The 17,554-nt window shown below is 40.0% G+C and overlaps 1 protein-coding gene across 1 annotated transcript in view; it reads right to left on the reverse strand.

The window, feature by feature from the left end:
• Window positions 1-4,059: 4,059 nt before the first annotated feature.
• TAF1 (TATA-box binding protein associated factor 1) overlaps window positions 4,060-17,554 on the reverse strand; it is a 2,792,652-nt gene continuing 2,779,157 nt past the window's right edge. The window contains exon 41 of the mRNA XM_044057257.1: window positions 4,060-5,770. Within this exon, the coding sequence (XP_043913192.1) occupies window positions 5,551-5,770 (220 nt within the window). The 3' untranslated portion in view covers window positions 4,060-5,550. The remainder of the gene's footprint in view (window positions 5,771-17,554) is intronic.

Consider the following 17,554-nt stretch of genomic DNA (forward strand, 5'->3'; position numbering starts at 1 on the left):
GGGCATACAGAATTCATCATCATCTAATGAACTCTTTAGACAAAAGTACATATATACACTAAAACTCATTACATTTGACAACAAAACTTATCACTGTCATGTTTTGAAGCTAAAATTTTACACAGAATTTAAACTTGTCGATGCTGGGATTTTTACTGCTACAAAAGTCATGTGCCATCAGCCTAGGTCAACCTTAACTCTAAGATTTAAAAAGTACTTTTGTCCTGGTGCACTCATTCTCAAGGATAGCAACAGGTTGGTGAGAGTTAACATCCAGATAAATGGATTTTTCATGTTGTTTAAGATCTCATCAAGGTATAAATGATTGACATCTTCTGACAAGTGTTGAAGATTCATCATGGATCTTCAGGAAACTGCCTATTTGACAGGAATTGGTTTTTTTGGGGAAGGAAGGGAGACAGAACAACCAAGGACACTATGCTCCAGTTGACTGAAAGCAGCCACAAGAGGCTTCAATTACATTAAAGTCCATCAGTATTTGGACTAAGATGAGCCCTTGCTCCAGGAAAAAAACTATATCACAGTTGTCCTATAAGAACTTCCTCTATGAATGAAAATGATGTATATGGGTCCAAGAGAAAGACAAGAACAGTGTTTTGACAATTCTGTGTGTTTTTTACTCTGCAAAGCTAAGAACAGTTTCCACCACCACAATCTTGTAGTTTCATTAAGTTTTAAACAGAAGTTGCAGCATTCTGCATTGCGGTTGGAGATCAAATAATCAACATGTCTTTTTCAAGTTTGCCAAGCCAAGCTAATGGTGCAGAAGCTTTATCTCTCCTCTCTCTGTTTAATGACAAGTAAAATCATAAAATGAGCAGTAAAATGTTAAAACAAATTATAACAAGTGCCATTTGGTCCTTAAGAACGAATGGCTCAGGCTGAAAGAATTGATGGGAAGGTCTTCTGATGACACAGTCACGTGCAGAAGCTTCTCCTTATCAAGAACTGCTAAAGATAACAGATTGAAGGCCTCCTTGTGGTGGCAGAATGTATTTAAAAGAGAGAGTGACAGAGACAGAGAGATGGTCAAGCCTCATAAAAGATTCCACATACTTGAGACTGCCAAATAAAACTCAGGCCAAACATCTGACTTATTCTGATTGTCCTTTTGAATACCAAAATACAATATGAACAGAATTCTATGAAGGGGGATGTCTGTAAGACTTAGTGAAGGATCTAGAGGTTGGATCTATGCAGAACTGAGTAGCAATCCTGCTGGCACTTCTCTCAAGGATGCAGTTATTGCAAAAACTCTGGATGACTGACCCTTAAGGATACAGCTCCTCTGCCATTATCAAAGCCATTCCTCAGTTTTGAAGGTCCCTGACAGCCTCATGAGAAGTGAGAATAAAGAGCACCAGCCAGAACTGCCATATGGAACTACTCTTTAAAGTTCTTCAAGGAAACTTAACAGCCTCACACAGCCATAACTATGCATTTGCACAGTTGCTTGAGCAGCTAGTACAGATTCAGCGACATAAATTACATCTAGTCATGTGGAAAGTGGCATTATGGGTCATTTCAAGCATTTCCACAATTTAGTAGCAACAAGTACATGAGAGGCATCTGATCTTTTCAAAGGCTGAAGAAATGAGACTATCCTAGCAATAAAACAAATCTGAGAGTAGTTTAGATAATGCACTGCTGGGGTAGCAAAAATACAAATTGTACTGCGTACTCTGTCCTAAATCCTACATTCCCTCCCCAAGAGGTTCCAAAGACATCAGTTACAGATATATGAATATTCCATGTTAGTTACTGCAAAGATGTGAAAAACAGACAAGCAGTAACACTGAACTTCTGAAATTTAACAGATATTACATTTACTTATTTTTACTAAAAATCAACAAGGAAAATAGTTCACATAATGTGGCTTTTGAATTTATCTATGCAAGTGCTACAACCAATAAAAATGCATTTAAACATATTTTGCAAAGAAAGGTTCAACAGCAGGAATTACCATCATTTGGACCTAAACACCAGTTAAGATTGGAATAAATGGGAAGTACAGTGTCAGTAAAGCCAGGCAGACTAATGAAATAAACTGCAGCCCCAAATTATGGATCCTCTACGAAATACATGGGGGAAAAGGGTTGTTGCCTCTGTTTCAAAAAGGTAGAAATAAAGGTATTTATTTAACAGAATTAAGAAAAAAGGGCAAATACTTTACCATAGAAGCCTAATGCCTGGAAGTCAACTCCTTGCACCAAGGCTATTTTTTTTTAAGAGGGGCAGGTACCATAAGTCAGAAAAAGCAGGTGATACATGAAAGACCAGTGGTGATATGAAAGTCAAGCTGAACAGCATCCTCAATACCTAATCCTGAAATATCCTTATTAGAGTCCTTTCTTAAGCTTTAATAAATGTCCCAAAGGCTGAGACACTGGGCTAGAGATCAAGCATCAGGAAAGTAATGGGAGGGAACACCCCATGGGCAAAACACATCTCAAACTTGTCCAAACAACTATACCTGGTGACTTGGGACTGACTCTTATATTAAACAATAGGTGCAGCAAACTTTCGTTAATTCTCCTTCAAAGTTGTTGTTGTTCTTCTTTCAGCTTTTCCCGGTTAGGGGTCGCCACAGCTGAACTCCGGTCCGCTAATGATTGCCAGTAGATTTTTATGGTGCCGAAGTGCCAGCTCGACGCCCAACCTTCAATGAAGGCACGCCCATTCACGTATGTCTTTCGAAGGCCACTCGACCGCGGGGAGGACATGCAGACTCCACACAGAAGGTGCTCCAGCTGAGAATCGAATGGGAGAACCTCTTGCTGTGAGGAGACAATGCTACGGCTGCACCACCGCAGCTTAATTGTCCTTCAAAGTAATAATATGAAATGAACAGGCTCTGCTAAGATGCTTCAAAATGGACTTAAATGATAACAGGTGGAGAATACCACAGCCTTGGTTGACCAAGGAACAGAAACAAAAAAAAACCAAACAGACAAGTAAGAGTTGCTCTGGAGTGCAAGCCTATGTCTACCTGAATGGAAAGTCAACTCTTCGGTCACTCTTTGAGGCATTTCATCCATTTGAGTGTCTTAAGAAACTGACCCTCATCTCTGCCAGGCAACACATACTCTAGAAGGCCTTGAATGCAACTTGCTGGGAATGCTGATGCTAAACTAAATGAATGGTACCCACAGCGACTTTAGACATTACAGGACTGTTACAAGCAGTACAGGCACAAGGTATGTTGCTTATGTTCAGGAATCTAGCAAACAGAAGTGCACTTAATAGGCTTCTTGGGATGTTTTGTCAACTTGAATGCCCCCCCCCCCAAAATAAATAAATAAATAAATAAATAAGGCAAAAATGGAGATAAAGATCAGCAAGCAGTGGGAAAGAAGAGATGAGGTTGCTGCAAACCTATGCCTGCATACACTGATACTGGAGTGGTGATACAAGTCGATGATGTCACTGTTGAGAACAATATGAGCCACAATAAGAGTTTCAAAGACATGGAGGCCTAATGGTACCCACTATCAGCTGCTGAAGCCCTCCTGAAATAAGAAAAGCTGGTTGCATGCATATTACTTACCATCATATGCCCACACTCATACTGTACTGGTCAGGCTATAATTCATCATTTTTTTATTTGAATTATGGTGAGGAAAACAAAAACTGCCATCCCCTTATGATTGTGGGCAGAAACGAGCCAATGTATCACAGTCACTGTTCCTGTAATAACTGGTTTTCTGAGAGAGTAGCTGATGCATGGAATACACTACCAAATCACATTAAAGCAAGCACTAGTTTAGATATTTAAGAACAGCCCTGACACATTATGGGGAAAACTATTCTGGCAGGCTGGAAGGGCATTACTGACTGTGCTTGAAATATATGTATGGATGTATATATGAAAGGAACCTGAAGTAGTGACCATGTGCCTAACAGCTTCATGACAATGTCAAACTTCAACCCTATAAATACAGCTGGTTGGAAGAGAAGCACTACAGTCCCCTGTGCTTTGACTCCTAGGGACCTGGAAATATCTACACAAACACAAGTAGAGTACAGACTTACAAAGCATTGTTGGTACAAAACACATCTGATTTGGGATACAACACGGACTGGCACAAAACCAGCTGTCTCACCATTACCATTCTTTACCATGGAGACAACTACAGGTAATTTTTTTAAGTGTTGATTACTCTCTATCCAGCTGCACACAGACCTTTTCAATATCAAGGATATAAAGCTGGAAACTAGACATCACACTCTTATATTATTTCTATATAGCAGACAGCTTCTTGCCCTGCAATACTGCAGTAATGACAAAACCAAACCCTAACCCAGTGATCAGACAGACAAACAGGTAGAGAGGGCAAAGGAGAAAAACAATATTTCAACCAATTAACATAAAAACATTCAACTTTCTGTTAACCTTTAAAAGGTACAAGCAGAAGCTTCTGTCTTAAAATTGCCTATAATGTAACAGTGTGGTGGTCTGTTTTATACATCTTACTCTTAAGCTTGGCAAAACTTTTCACAATGAACAGTATGGGAAAATCCATTACAGGGCTGCCAATAGCCATACTGTCCAGGAGGAGTGTTTTTCTCCCCAAAACAGTGTAGTCATCGGGAAGAGAGTTCAGTAGATCATATCACATTACCATTTTAATGTAACATAGTAGGAAAGCATACTTATTACAGAAAGGACCCTCACAGTTCTACTATACTCTTTAGGGTAGGGACCATCATACAAGAGTCCTTATTTTGTAAAATGTATCACCTGAACATGGGCATTATCTATTCCATTAGGTAGCTAAAATGCTAATTTTTTGGCTAACATACTGCTTTAAGAATAGAATGTTCCATCGCTGCTGCCACAACACTGGTACAAAGAGTGGTTCAGATGCCAAAATGGCTGAAGGATTGGAGTACTTTGCATCCATGCCACAATGAGTCTCTTGTTAGAATGAGACTTGTTCCTGTGCTAATGACCTCTAGGAAAGTTTGGGGAAAGGTACATATAACACAATGATAAAGTGACAGACCTGCTTCTAGTACCCTGGGCATGGCAAAGCAAGTATGTACAAAAATTTATGAATCTCATAAAGTTGCCACCACCCTGCTTTGGAAAGGACAGTGTAAAAAAAATTTAAACACCATCCCACCTGTTGAAGTAGCACAGGTTCTGGTCACTGTCAATTTACTAAACGTAACTTTATTTTCATTGGTTAGATCAGAAGGGCTAAGGAAAATGAAAATAAGCTCAGGGAGATAAATGAAAACTGAGCAAAATAAACGGCATCACTCAAGACATGTACGTCTGTGTACAGGGTTGTGTGGCATGCATCTGTGTACACATGCTAACACGTACATCAAAATATATGCACACACTAACTACCCTTAAGTACAAATTTGTCACCGTGGAATTAGGTGATACAGAATCAGACCATCTTCTCACTGAGTTGTTTTTTTTAGCTGTAGTTTATAAAAGTGGAACTTAATACTGGTAAGTTGCGTAGACCAAAAAGAATTCGGTAGTAGAGCAATCTGAAATCCACAATAAAATTCTTAATTATCTGAATCCAAGTCACTGTCTCCTCCAATAGATCGAAATTCTTCACTGTCTTCATCTTCACTCAGCGGGACATGACTCAACACACTTGGACCATGATGTCGCTCTTCCTCTTCCTCCTCCTCCTCTTCTTCAGACATACCATACATACAAACACTGCTGTAACTCGTATCCCTCATGCTGGACTTGTGATCAATGTCATCATAACTGCCATAACTAGAGCAAAAGAAAAAAAAACACTCGAATAAACAGTATTTCCAGTCCACACGTATGCATACATCTGTACCAATAATATATATATATAAAAAAAAACATTGTTTCCTCACATTCAAAACATGCACTGGTCTCTGCCATTTAAAATGTATTTATCATTTTCTCTTCAGTGATGCATTCACAAATTAAATTCTCCAGTGCTTACTTATTTCTGACAGACAGTACATCAGATCTGGCTTCACAATTAAAGTCTGTGGTTATTACTTTTCAGCCCAACTATATGTGGAATGATGCTTCATACTATATTCGGTACTTTTCCATTAACAGCGCAACACTTTCAACTTCAACGTAAACACACACTGAATTGTAAGAAGAGTATCGCTTCATTTGCTCTGTTAAGCAATAGCACACAAAACATTGTTTGAGCATTGGTCTAAGTAAGTCATCAGCAGAGTTATACTTTACTGCCATCACTTTTATTAGCAAAAGTGTTCCTCCTAGTTGTTGTCAGAAAGATGGATGGATGTAACTGCAGTCCCGGACATTTTATTAAACAAGTTTGTGGTGTGTGTCATCGTGTTTGTGTGGGTATATATAGACTTTAAAAAGTGTCACTGCGTTTTGTTTAATATTTCAGCTTTAATAGCTGCATTGTTTACCTCAGAAGAAGTAGGCTGTTGCTACATGTTTGACCGTAGAGTTGAAAGACAGGTAGATATCATGTTTACGTTTGCATTTTAAAAGTCTACAGCCTCAGGATCTGGCTTGCCATTGCTGTTTGACCTGTCGTAAGGGTATTTGTTGTGTAATGGTGTGTTTTTTTTTTTTTATAACTTAGAAATCACAAAGCAGGCTGGTGTTACAAGAAACAAGGAGAAAATTTATTCTTAAGCGCTTTCGTCACAGATTACAGTTGACTTCTTCAGAAGAACTGTCAACTGTAATCTGTGACGAAAGCGCTTAAGAATAAATTTTCTCCTTGTTAACACCAGCCTGCTTTGTGATTTCTCAATTTGTGTTACTTGGTTGGGTGTTTTTTTATAACTTCCTAAGTTAGGGATCCGGCTTAGCCCTGACAGCTTGGAAACAAACACAAAGCATCATCTGTCAAGCAAAATAGATGAAACTATGCAGACATTAAAGGTGTTCAGTCTCCTTGACGGCGGAGATTCCCCGCTGACGTTGCTACAGGAACAGACCACTTGATGTTAGCAGTGATCACAGAAAAGTTGTTCTGACATAATGTAAGGAAAATAAGGGTATCAGTACTGATTTCTGTTTTCTAGCCAAACAAAAAAATTGTTGTTTTCCGATGTTTGGCTGATTACAGGAACCGCAAAGCCGCTTGTTGACAGTGTTGCCCTGATAACAGAAAAGTACCAAACAGATGCCCTATACTCCTACTAGAAAAATACTGCTCAACTATACAAGTAAATTACCAGGTAATCTGAATCAAGCAGTGGTTACAATCATTCATGTTTATGTCAACATTTACCTCTTGCCTCATTCTTTATGCTACTCAAAATTTTGAAATTTTACATGCAATTACTCACCCCATGCCTGTCCAACCTATCTTACATCTTTTACGGTCCACTGAATTAGCAATTTCCTTTCTACTAATTTACCAAAAAAAAAAAAAAACTCAATGTTTATACATATGAATATGTGAACATGTAAATACATTTTTTGTGCAACTATTCTCCTTGAACTCATTGTACTGTATTTTGCTGTACTGTATTTTTTTGCTTTAACTCCATAGCTTCTGTATTCCACTTATGTTTTTAACATGTAGTTTTACTTTTATTGCCTGTTAATTACACTGTCTTTCTATGTTAAAGTTTCTGGAGCTTTTCTCTCTGGGTCTCCGCTGAAAACAGGCTTCTGGCCCAGTCAGACATTACCTTGCTAATCGAATGTGTGTGTGTGTCTTTCGGCTTTTCCCGGTTAGGGGTTGCCACAGCGGAACTCCGGTCCGCTAATGATTGGCAGTTGATTTTTATGTACCAGCTTGCCAGGCCTGAGACACAACCTTCAACTCTAGCTCTAGCTGAGAATCGAACCGGACAACGTGTTAATGTGAGGCGACAATGCTACCGCAGCACCACCACCGCGGCTACCTTGGTAATAGGGCAGATGTTGTCCAGATTAAATGCACTGGATAGAAAAGATCATCACAGTTAAGTGTATTATTTATTTATTTATTTTATTTTACCTTGGTAATCGAATGTAAAATAAATAATACACTTAACTGTGATGATCCTTTCTAGCCAGTGCATTTAATCTGGACAACATCTGCCCTGAGAATAATCAGGCTGCAAGCCTAAGCTTAAACAACAACAGACAGTGCTGGGGTGGGGGGCGAGGACTGTTGACATATTCACGTCAAGGTTACTTTTAAGGCAGAAGCAGGTATACTTTCTCTCCAACAATACACGGCATATGAACATTAAATATCCACACAATAATACCAAGCATTCAACGCGCCTTTGGGGCCAACATCTCATGCATGACCAGCTGGGACCTCCAGTACACTGTCTGACTTTTTCATCTTGCATTTTTGTTATCTGTTAAATACGTAAGCTGATTAGTTCTTTCTGCCCACTTCCCAGGGGTGACTTAGTTGGAAAAGGAAAATTGCCAGGTCACTGTAGAAATCCCCTGCTTGTTGCACTAAGTATAACCTGTCTGCCAGTCAAACTTAGTGGGAGTGTGCATCACTGAGCGATAGCTTACAAATTACCTCCTCAGCGGTCAGAGCTAATGCAGAATACAAAAATCAGAGAATGTAATGGAAGTTGTTAGACATTGACTGCAAGAATGACTGCTACATTAAGGGTAAATAAAATAATACATAAAGTATGTGCCTTTGGGCTAAACTTTTTAGTGCTAAGCTGTCTTTCATGAGTTTTCCCTCATTCTTTACAAAAATGTTCAATTAACCTCGCACTTCTAGTTTTTTTTTTTTTTTTGGGGGGGACAGGCAGACTAAAGGAATAAAGTGTAAGTATTAGGGGAGGGCCAAACTCTGTGGAGTCATAGATGTCCCCTCTTAGGGTCTTGGTCCTGGAAGCCGGCAGGCTTCTCTTTTCAGTCTTGCCATTTTTTCTTGTAGTGGGTTCTCCTTTTCCTAAATGTTTTCCTTTTTTCTGCCTTTCTGGGAAGACCAATATTTTTTTTTAAGATAGTTCCAGCTATAGATAGGGCATGGTAGTAAAACAACTACCTCACTGATTGCATAGTTTTCAATTCTCCTCCAACTTTTTATTCATCTTTTCCACACTGGGGGGGGGGGGGAGTCAAAAAGCAACTCCCCTCCAAGTCAGGCACAGAAAAGTTGAGATTTTACACTTTAATCTCATCTGGCAGAGGGTATTCCTGCCTCCTAATCACTGATCCCAAAGCTAGCCCACTACAATATGCTTCAGTAGATCACAGCCACATCTGACAGAGTATCAACAATACACAGATACTTCAAGTTCCACAGGAAATAAGTCAATTAACAGATAGCAAATACTCTTATTATCCACAGTCAAGTGCTTTCAGACAAATGGTCAGGATTTTATCAGAATTCTGGTTTACTTCCTGTGGAAGATGAAGCACCTGAGCACTGTTGGTTCTGCTACTGTTCTTACGCTGGTTACTCTTTTCTGGGTTCTATATTTGACAAGAGTGCTTTGCTACCTGGGAAGAAAAGCTGCATAATTCAAGCACTGATTCTCTTAGGGCTTTGTCCGTTATGACCTCAGTCTTGTCTTTTAACTAAGACAGGAGTGTTCCCTGGTATTTCAATAGTGCGTTTAGCAATTAAGAGCTATAAAGGTGAGGGTGCAGAGGGTCTTGACACTAATTCATTATCCGAAATTGGATGTGGGGTCTTAAAGACTATGAACAAAATCCTGAGCCAATTTGATTAAATGCTAAGAGGAAACCTTGGAAGCAGGAGGGAATAAAAACCCACGTCTCATGCTAATTCAAGATGGTGGATGCCTGCTGCTTGGATGTCCTGGGCCTGAGGTTTGAGGTGAATGTCTTTGAGGCCCCATATCTAGATGAGTACTGATGACCTCACTCTTAGAAATCAGATGACGTCATGCACCAGCACCAAGGGGATACTGCTCTCACCCACAGAAATCCAGATCAAGCTATCTGAACCAGAAGATCACAGGGAGGCATCTAAATGCACCGACTGGAGGATTTTGCCTCAGGAGAATGTGCTGACATCTAAGTGCGTGGCAGCCTCCTAAGGGGCAATGCAAGAGGACTCAAACTAATCTGCAGATATCTGGGTTGGGGGCTGTGAAAGCACTACACAAGTCTGGCATCTATGTATTACTCTCGCCTCTTTCAAATTCAACTTACTACGGATCTTCTCTGTTCTTTTTCATGGAACATCCACACTAGGATTGACTAACTCCAAGACAGCTTATGAAAACCATACAGTCCTTGCTGTGTCAAACAGGGCTGGAGAGTTTTAACTCCTGCTTAATGGCCATTTGATTGAAGTAAGCAAGGTGAGAACAACTAGGAATGTCATGCTTAGGCCCCAAAAAGAATAAACAATGGCTATGGAAGTGTCTATGGGGATCTGCTTCTTAAAAGAACTGAATCCAGAAACGTTAGCTTCTAACATCTATACCTGATGCCTGACAAACTAACAATGGTACAATCATACATAGAATACTCAAAAGATAAGAGTTATCTGAAAAACTCCTGAAGACAAGCCGAAACAAGGGACTGACTAACATCCTGATTAAGGGAGAAAATAAGACCCATTTGATAGAATGGAGAATTTCCATGAAAAAATCAAGCAAGGCCTCGCACCAGACAGATGAAATTCTGGAGTTTATATGCCAAAATCATAACAATTAGGAAAGAGCAATTTGTGAGGAACTTGAACATCTGATGATTTAAAACAAATATTTGTTAGAGACTCGAAGATGAAAATCAAGTCCCAGAGCAGGACTGAGTTACTATTAATAAGAAGTGGAACATGTCTCAAAGACATGTACAAATCACCTTTGAGCCGACAACAGGATATTGAAAAGGGAAGCACACCACTGCAAAATACAATCAATTGAGACACTTAAAAGCAGAAGAGTTGGCAAAGCATCACTATTTATAGATACAAAACATACATGCAGCCAAAAGGACTTGGGGAAAAAAACATCTTTTACATACCAAACAAAATGGAAAAAGGACTACTGAGCACACAAAATCAATGTTTTATCCTGCTTCATTGCTTCAACAACACTACTTAGAAAAAAAAAAGTTTTTTTTGGGGGGGGGGGCAAAGCCCACAAGCCTTCCCATGCAGGGGACTATGCCCTTGCACAGCTTTCTTAATATTCTCTGTCAGATGTGGCTGTGGTACAAAGTAAGGGGAATTATATTCTATCTTTTCCCCAATCCAAGCAGCAACTTCATTTGCAGAGGCAGAACCTTGACAAATCGTGCACTACTGCACAACTACTCATGGCAGAAACTGATGACTCTGACCAAGCGACTTAAGAGGTATCAGGCTGAGATGAACAGGACAGCCTTGCTCTTGTGTCAAATGCTTTCACAGAGCTGAATGTGGGCAGGGTGCAGCTGAGGCCAATTGTTGGAGCAAAGGGATCCAAATTTTTTAGACCAACGAGTGACTACAAAAACTTGACAGTCTCTCTGCACTCTCTGAATACAGGAAATGGGGGGGGGGGGACACAGGCATCACAGATATGTGAGCTGGTCTTCAAAATGTACCTCTACAAATAGAAACAGCTTAGATCTCCTTCCTGGTTGGCCTTTTCTTGACAGTTTTTTACAATATTTCTAGCTCCTGCATTCTAAACACTGATGATGTAAGAGTGCAACCTTTACAGGCAGCTCTGGATAGCCACATGTGTGAAACCTGGAGGAGTTTAAGCCTGCTTCAGGTCTACTAAGCCAGCTTACTCGAACAAAAACAGATGGACAGTCCTGTCAATCATGAAGTTCAAGTCCTAAAGAGCAGAAGAATTCTTTATCAGAGGTCAAATATAGAGTACTCCTCTTCAGAAACTGCATGACAAACCTGTGCCAAAGTACAAAGTTAATACCTATAAAATCATGACGCAATGAGATGTCTGAAAATGAGTTTACTTCTGATCGAAAGTATAGACTCCACTTTAGCGAAAGTGCACTTAAAACAAAAACACACTTTCGCAAACAACACATTAAAAAACAAAAACAAAACAACAAATACTGAAAACACACTTGCGCCCCGGCACCTCACCCACACCTTGCTACTTATATATACTAACTCAGAGATTGCACTACAGTGTGGAAAAGGGTAATTTCCTTATCCTCACTGTACTGCGATCTATAACAACAAGTTTTCTCAACAGTAAAGGTTCCCCTCCCATTACAAACCTCAACAGCAAGTACAACTCATCGCATCTGAACTACAACAGGATCTCAAAACTAGCGACTGTTCTTTGTGAAAGTGCATTTCCGTTTAAATGCACTTTTGCTAAAGTGGAGCAGGCTACCTGTCATTCGAAAAAGTATACGTTTGATCAGAAGAAGTAGACCTCTGAAAATACATCTTGGTAAGTGAACAACTGTGGCCCAGGCTGAACAGGTCCAGAGTAGGTCAGAGCTGGTAGTTCTGACTAAAGATGAAAGGGGTAGTTCACTGATCAGAAGAAGAATCAATTCAATTTTGTCAGAATAAGATGGAGGGTTTCTTATAATTCTCAAAAATCTGAAAGACCTCTGCTGAAACAGCTGGTTGAATCATAAGGGTAGTTGAACAAGAAGGCTTAGAGGTACAAGAAGTTGTCATGCCAGTCACCCAGACTATCCCTCATAAGGACATGAATGATCTTTGATCTGTCAGGGACACGTGCTTAAAACCACACTTGCCTTTATCATCACGGGATGATTATATTCGGGCTTGACTTTTATTTTGGAATCTGGGCAAAAGGTGCAAAATCAAGGGGAATACTGGAAATGCAGACAAGAACATCACCATTTAAACATGAAATAATTCATCCTCTATGCACAACTCGACAATAGTAAGTTGAATCTGTGAAAGACTTATTTTCCACTGTGGTAAACAAGATTACTCGTTGTATTCAACATTTATTAATCTTCAGTTTCATAACAGGACTTAATATAGAGTTTAGGGAGTTTGTAGAAAACAAAAAGTTGCCAGTTTTATTCCCATTGCTTCCTGATCACTGCCACCTTTCAGTTAATTTCATCATTTGTTCCCTCATCACACACTGTGAGAATCTGCCAAGTGCTATCACTTTAGGTGGCCAACGGGGTGGTTTGAGATTTTTTTTCTTTTGACCAACATCTCCCTGCACGTCCCAATGTGCAATGAAAGAAAGCACACAAAATGGGCTGTTTGCACTGAACTTCCCTCACTACTGTAAGGGATGTTGCCAACAGAATGTCCCACCCCCAACCCCTGAAGCATGGCAGTTTGTTTGGTCAGTCTTCAGCAGGGAAATCTTACATTCCTTGTATGTTCTTGAGTGCATACAATTCTCCACAGCCACAGGGGAGAATGGGCCAAGCCCTGTCAATTCTCTCTCTCTCTCTTCCTCCCTGTCTAGCTCCCTGAGTGCCAGGGTTGGCCCTGTCACTCCTCTCTCTCCCTCCCTGTCTAGCTCCCTGAGGGTAAGGGTTGGTAAAGGAACTTCAGTGACTTGGGTCAAATTAGGGCTTCATTCTTCTATGCCATGGAGTCAGGCAACTCTGCAATAACTTTTTAGCTCCTGTAGGATGCATATTTCTACCAGCAAGACACTGGTTTCTCACTGCCACATTCACAATGCTTCCCACAAAGAAGTAAAAAAGCATTACTCCCCTACTAATTTAAATAACAAAGCATACTCTGATGGTGTTATCTTTACAGCAGGGGTTTTCATTTTGATGCTCTTCCCCTTTTTCCAATACCTGAAAGGAAGACCAGTTATAATATCTAAAAGATTTACACAGAGCGACCTTTTATAAACAGTATAAACATAGTTTACCAGAAATTATTCCAGATGGAAACCCTCCCAAGATAACAAGGGGCATTCATCGTAAGGGTTTGATTGTAAAAAGGGAAACCCTATATTTAGACTGCTGGAACTAGTTACCACAGAACATAAAGATCTAGCACCTTCAGAAGACCTATGACAGAATGATGACTTTATAATTACTTATCAAGAAGGTACAGCAAATTACAAATTTTCCCCCATCACTTTGTTCTCACCAAGAATAACAGAAACATGACTTCTTGGGCTCCACTCTTCAAAAAGAAAGTCTGGTACAACAGGAAGCTAAAGCCTCCTCAGTCAACATTGTCACATCACACTGCCTCATTCTCCAAAAAAACCTTAAATGACATCTCAAATTTACATGTACAACATGCATACTTGAGCTCATCCCTTTACATAGAAGTGTGACAGTAAATCAAAGGCACTTATGCAGAAGGCAAGCCCTCTGCACTTCTCCAAGGTTGCTGCACCATGGAGAAGAATTCATCGCCAATGGGCAATATAATACCTATCTTGCTCTTTTTCTGGTGTGCACTGACCTCAGTCTTCACATAACTTGCCTATTTTAACTAAGTAAATCTAAACATATAACAAACAACAAAAACATGAGGAAATGCTAACTCAAGCCAATATACAAAGGAAGTTAATCAAGCTCAGCAAGTGACTGTAAGCTGATAAAAGCAGCTCTATGCATCAGTACCACAGCCAGATTTATAGATATCCCAAGGAATGTAACCACAGCAGGCCAAAGATAGTCTCTCAGTACCACAGCCAGATTTATAGATATCCCAAGGAATGTAAACACAGCAGGCCAAAGGCAGTCTCTCAAAAGGGCCACCCAGTTCCACAGTATAACGATACCAACTGCTCTTTTACTACAAAACTTTTGATACCTCAGCCCACATTTTGAGGAAGACTCTGAAGCAGAGGACAAACAAAGAACAACTTGTACCGCAAATGACATTGTTCCAGTGCCAAGAAAAGCAATGTCATAAACTTTTCAAAATTATGATATACTAATAGGTATTCATCAGGTCCAGCAATGCCATCCAGAGTCATTAAGGAAATAGCAGCATCAAAGAATGGATTCACCACCTGGAATGTAATGTAATGGTTGCACTTACAAAAACTGCTGAGACTGAACATGAGGTAGTATTACTTGTCTTCTATGAAATTAGGAATTGACAAAGATAAAAGGTTGGAACAGGCTCTAATACCTACCAATTAGTAGACATTAAGATTGTTTCAGTTACTTACCTCATGCTAAATGGTCCCCAAGATGTAGCTTGCTTCAACCACATCCAACACCCACTTATTCCAAGAGACAGCTCTTCAAACAAAGGCAAACTCAAAGAACTGGCCTCCTGTGGACAGTTCTGGCAAGTCCTGTGAGACTTTGCAAAGGCTTCAAAGGAGGAAAAATTGCCTAATGTTTGAGCTGCCTAATCTGTCTACATGGTGGCTTCTTCCTCTTAGGAACATGGGCATCACAGACCCATTCATGGTAGACAAGGCCTTTCCACTATTACACTGTTACAACATAGCTAAAATTAACAGAAACAGAAACTCAGCAGAGGTTACTGACTAGTCTGCAACCAGAAAAACATGGGTTATAAACCTGAGCTCTAACCAAATTGTCAAGACTGCTTTTAAAGAATTGTGGATGACTATCAAAATTACAAAAAAAGGAAGTTCCAACTTATACCTGCCTGTATCTACAAACTTATTAGTATTTTTTATGGTGTACAAATGGCTAACAAATTTAAACAGTGTATCAGCTATGGAATCATTGGTGCAGCGGTAGCATTGTTGCCTCACAGCAAGAGGTTCTCCCGTTCGATTCTCGGCTGGAGTGCGGGAAGTGCCTTCTGTGTGGAGTCTGCATGTCCTCCCCGCGGTTGGGTGGGCGTTCGAAAGACATGCGTAAAAGGGCGTGCCTTCATTGAAGGTTGAACGTCTAGCTGGCACCTCGGTGTTCGTCAAAATCTACTGCCAATCATTAGTGGGCCGGAGTTCCGCTGTGGCGACCCCTAACCGGGAAAAGTCGAAAAACAACAACATCAGCTATGGATTCATTACTTTAGACAACGGAAAAAATCATATCTCTAAAGAATCTAGAGCCTAAGATATACAACTTCAGTTTAATTAGTTTTTATATATGAGAAAGAGCTTTAATGACTTCGAGTTTTCTAGTAAAAAAATTCTGCATCTGTTTGTGTCTTTTGTTTCCATTAAGAATGAACCTTGATATGACCATTAATATGACCACTTGAAAGTGGTTTTGTAATAATTAAAGGCATATTAGCAATCATTTATTTAATTATAACGAACTTTCAAACTATGTACGTATACAGCAAAATAAATGGAAAACTGGTACTCAATACAGCAATTACATCAGAGTGACAGTATCATTATGTGAGAAGTGGATACAGCACAGTGGCTCAGTGATTATGACTACATAGTAATAGCTCCAGGGTCTGAGGTCACACCTAATCTCTGGTCCCTGTCAATACGTTGACTACATATTGCTCGTGTGTATATGTGTGTGTGTGTGTGTGTGTGTGTGTGTGTGTGTGTGTGTGTGTGTGTGTGTGTGTGTGTGTGTGTGTGTGTGCATGCGTGCGTGCATGCGTGCATGCGTGTGTGAAGATTTTTTTTGTATCTTATAGTTTCCTGCCACCACTCAAAAACATGCTGGCAGAAATACTGTAATAAACACTTTACTTGCCATTGCCCTTGTGGCATCTGTCATGACTGAAACAAAAAGCCAGAGGTGGATTAGTTCACTTACTCATACAGCAAGTGTTAGCTCTGTGAAATACAAAAATGCTAAAGTACTAGCTATGACCCACAATATCACAATATGGGATGGGAGCTGTCAGGAGGGAGTGGCGGTAAAGCAGCTAATATTGGCCTACCCACCATGGAAGAAATCCAAGTTACAAATCAATTTGCTTTTCCTGTTCTACCTTACAGATCTGGTGTGAATGACTCACCCCAAAAGGCATTCTGAATCAGATGGACACAATAAAACAAGAAAAATGCTTTATTTATTTTATTTATATCAAATGATACATAAACACTGTTTATCAAGATTATACATCCCTTGGTCTGATGTGGGTATAGGCCTCCCTGAAACTGACGAAATGTATAGGTCTGCAATCGTGGGCCTACAAACCACCTATTCAAACATAGTGACAGTTCTAAACCATGAAGAGAAGAAGTCTAAGATGACTTAGTTTAGCAGATGCATTTTGGAAAGGACAGAGAATGAAAATCAAACCAGAAGTAGAAGAGAACAGGACAGCAACTGAAAGTGCCAAGAAAGAAAAACAGAATATAAAGAAATGGACCAGAAGAAAAGGAAAGAAAACTGGAAAGTCCACAAATACAGTGGGCAAGTTTAGAAAACTTCTAAAATAACTACTTGTTGATAAAGATTTAACACATGGACTGCGGTGGTGGTGCTACGGAAGCGTTGTCGCCTCACAGCAAGACGTTGTCCCATTCGATTCTCAGCTAGAGCATCTTCTGTGAGGAGACATGCGTGAATGGGCATACCTTCGCTGAAGGTTGTGCATCAGGGCTGGCGACTCGGCACGTAAAAATCTACTGCCAATCATTAGCGGACTGGAGTTCCGCTGTGGTGACCCCTAACCTAGCCTTAAAAGCCGAAAGACACAAACAAACATTAACAGTTAAGGAGAAGTGAATTTAAACCAAAAGATATAAGGCTAATAATGACAGTTCAAGACAGAGGGCTACATACACA

The sequence above is a fragment of the Protopterus annectens genome, chromosome 15.part0 (genome assembly GCF_019279795.1).
Source record: "Protopterus annectens isolate FY-2018-M chromosome 15.part0, PAN1.0, whole genome shotgun sequence".
NCBI classification, from domain to species: Eukaryota; Metazoa; Chordata; order Ceratodontiformes; family Protopteridae; genus Protopterus; species Protopterus annectens.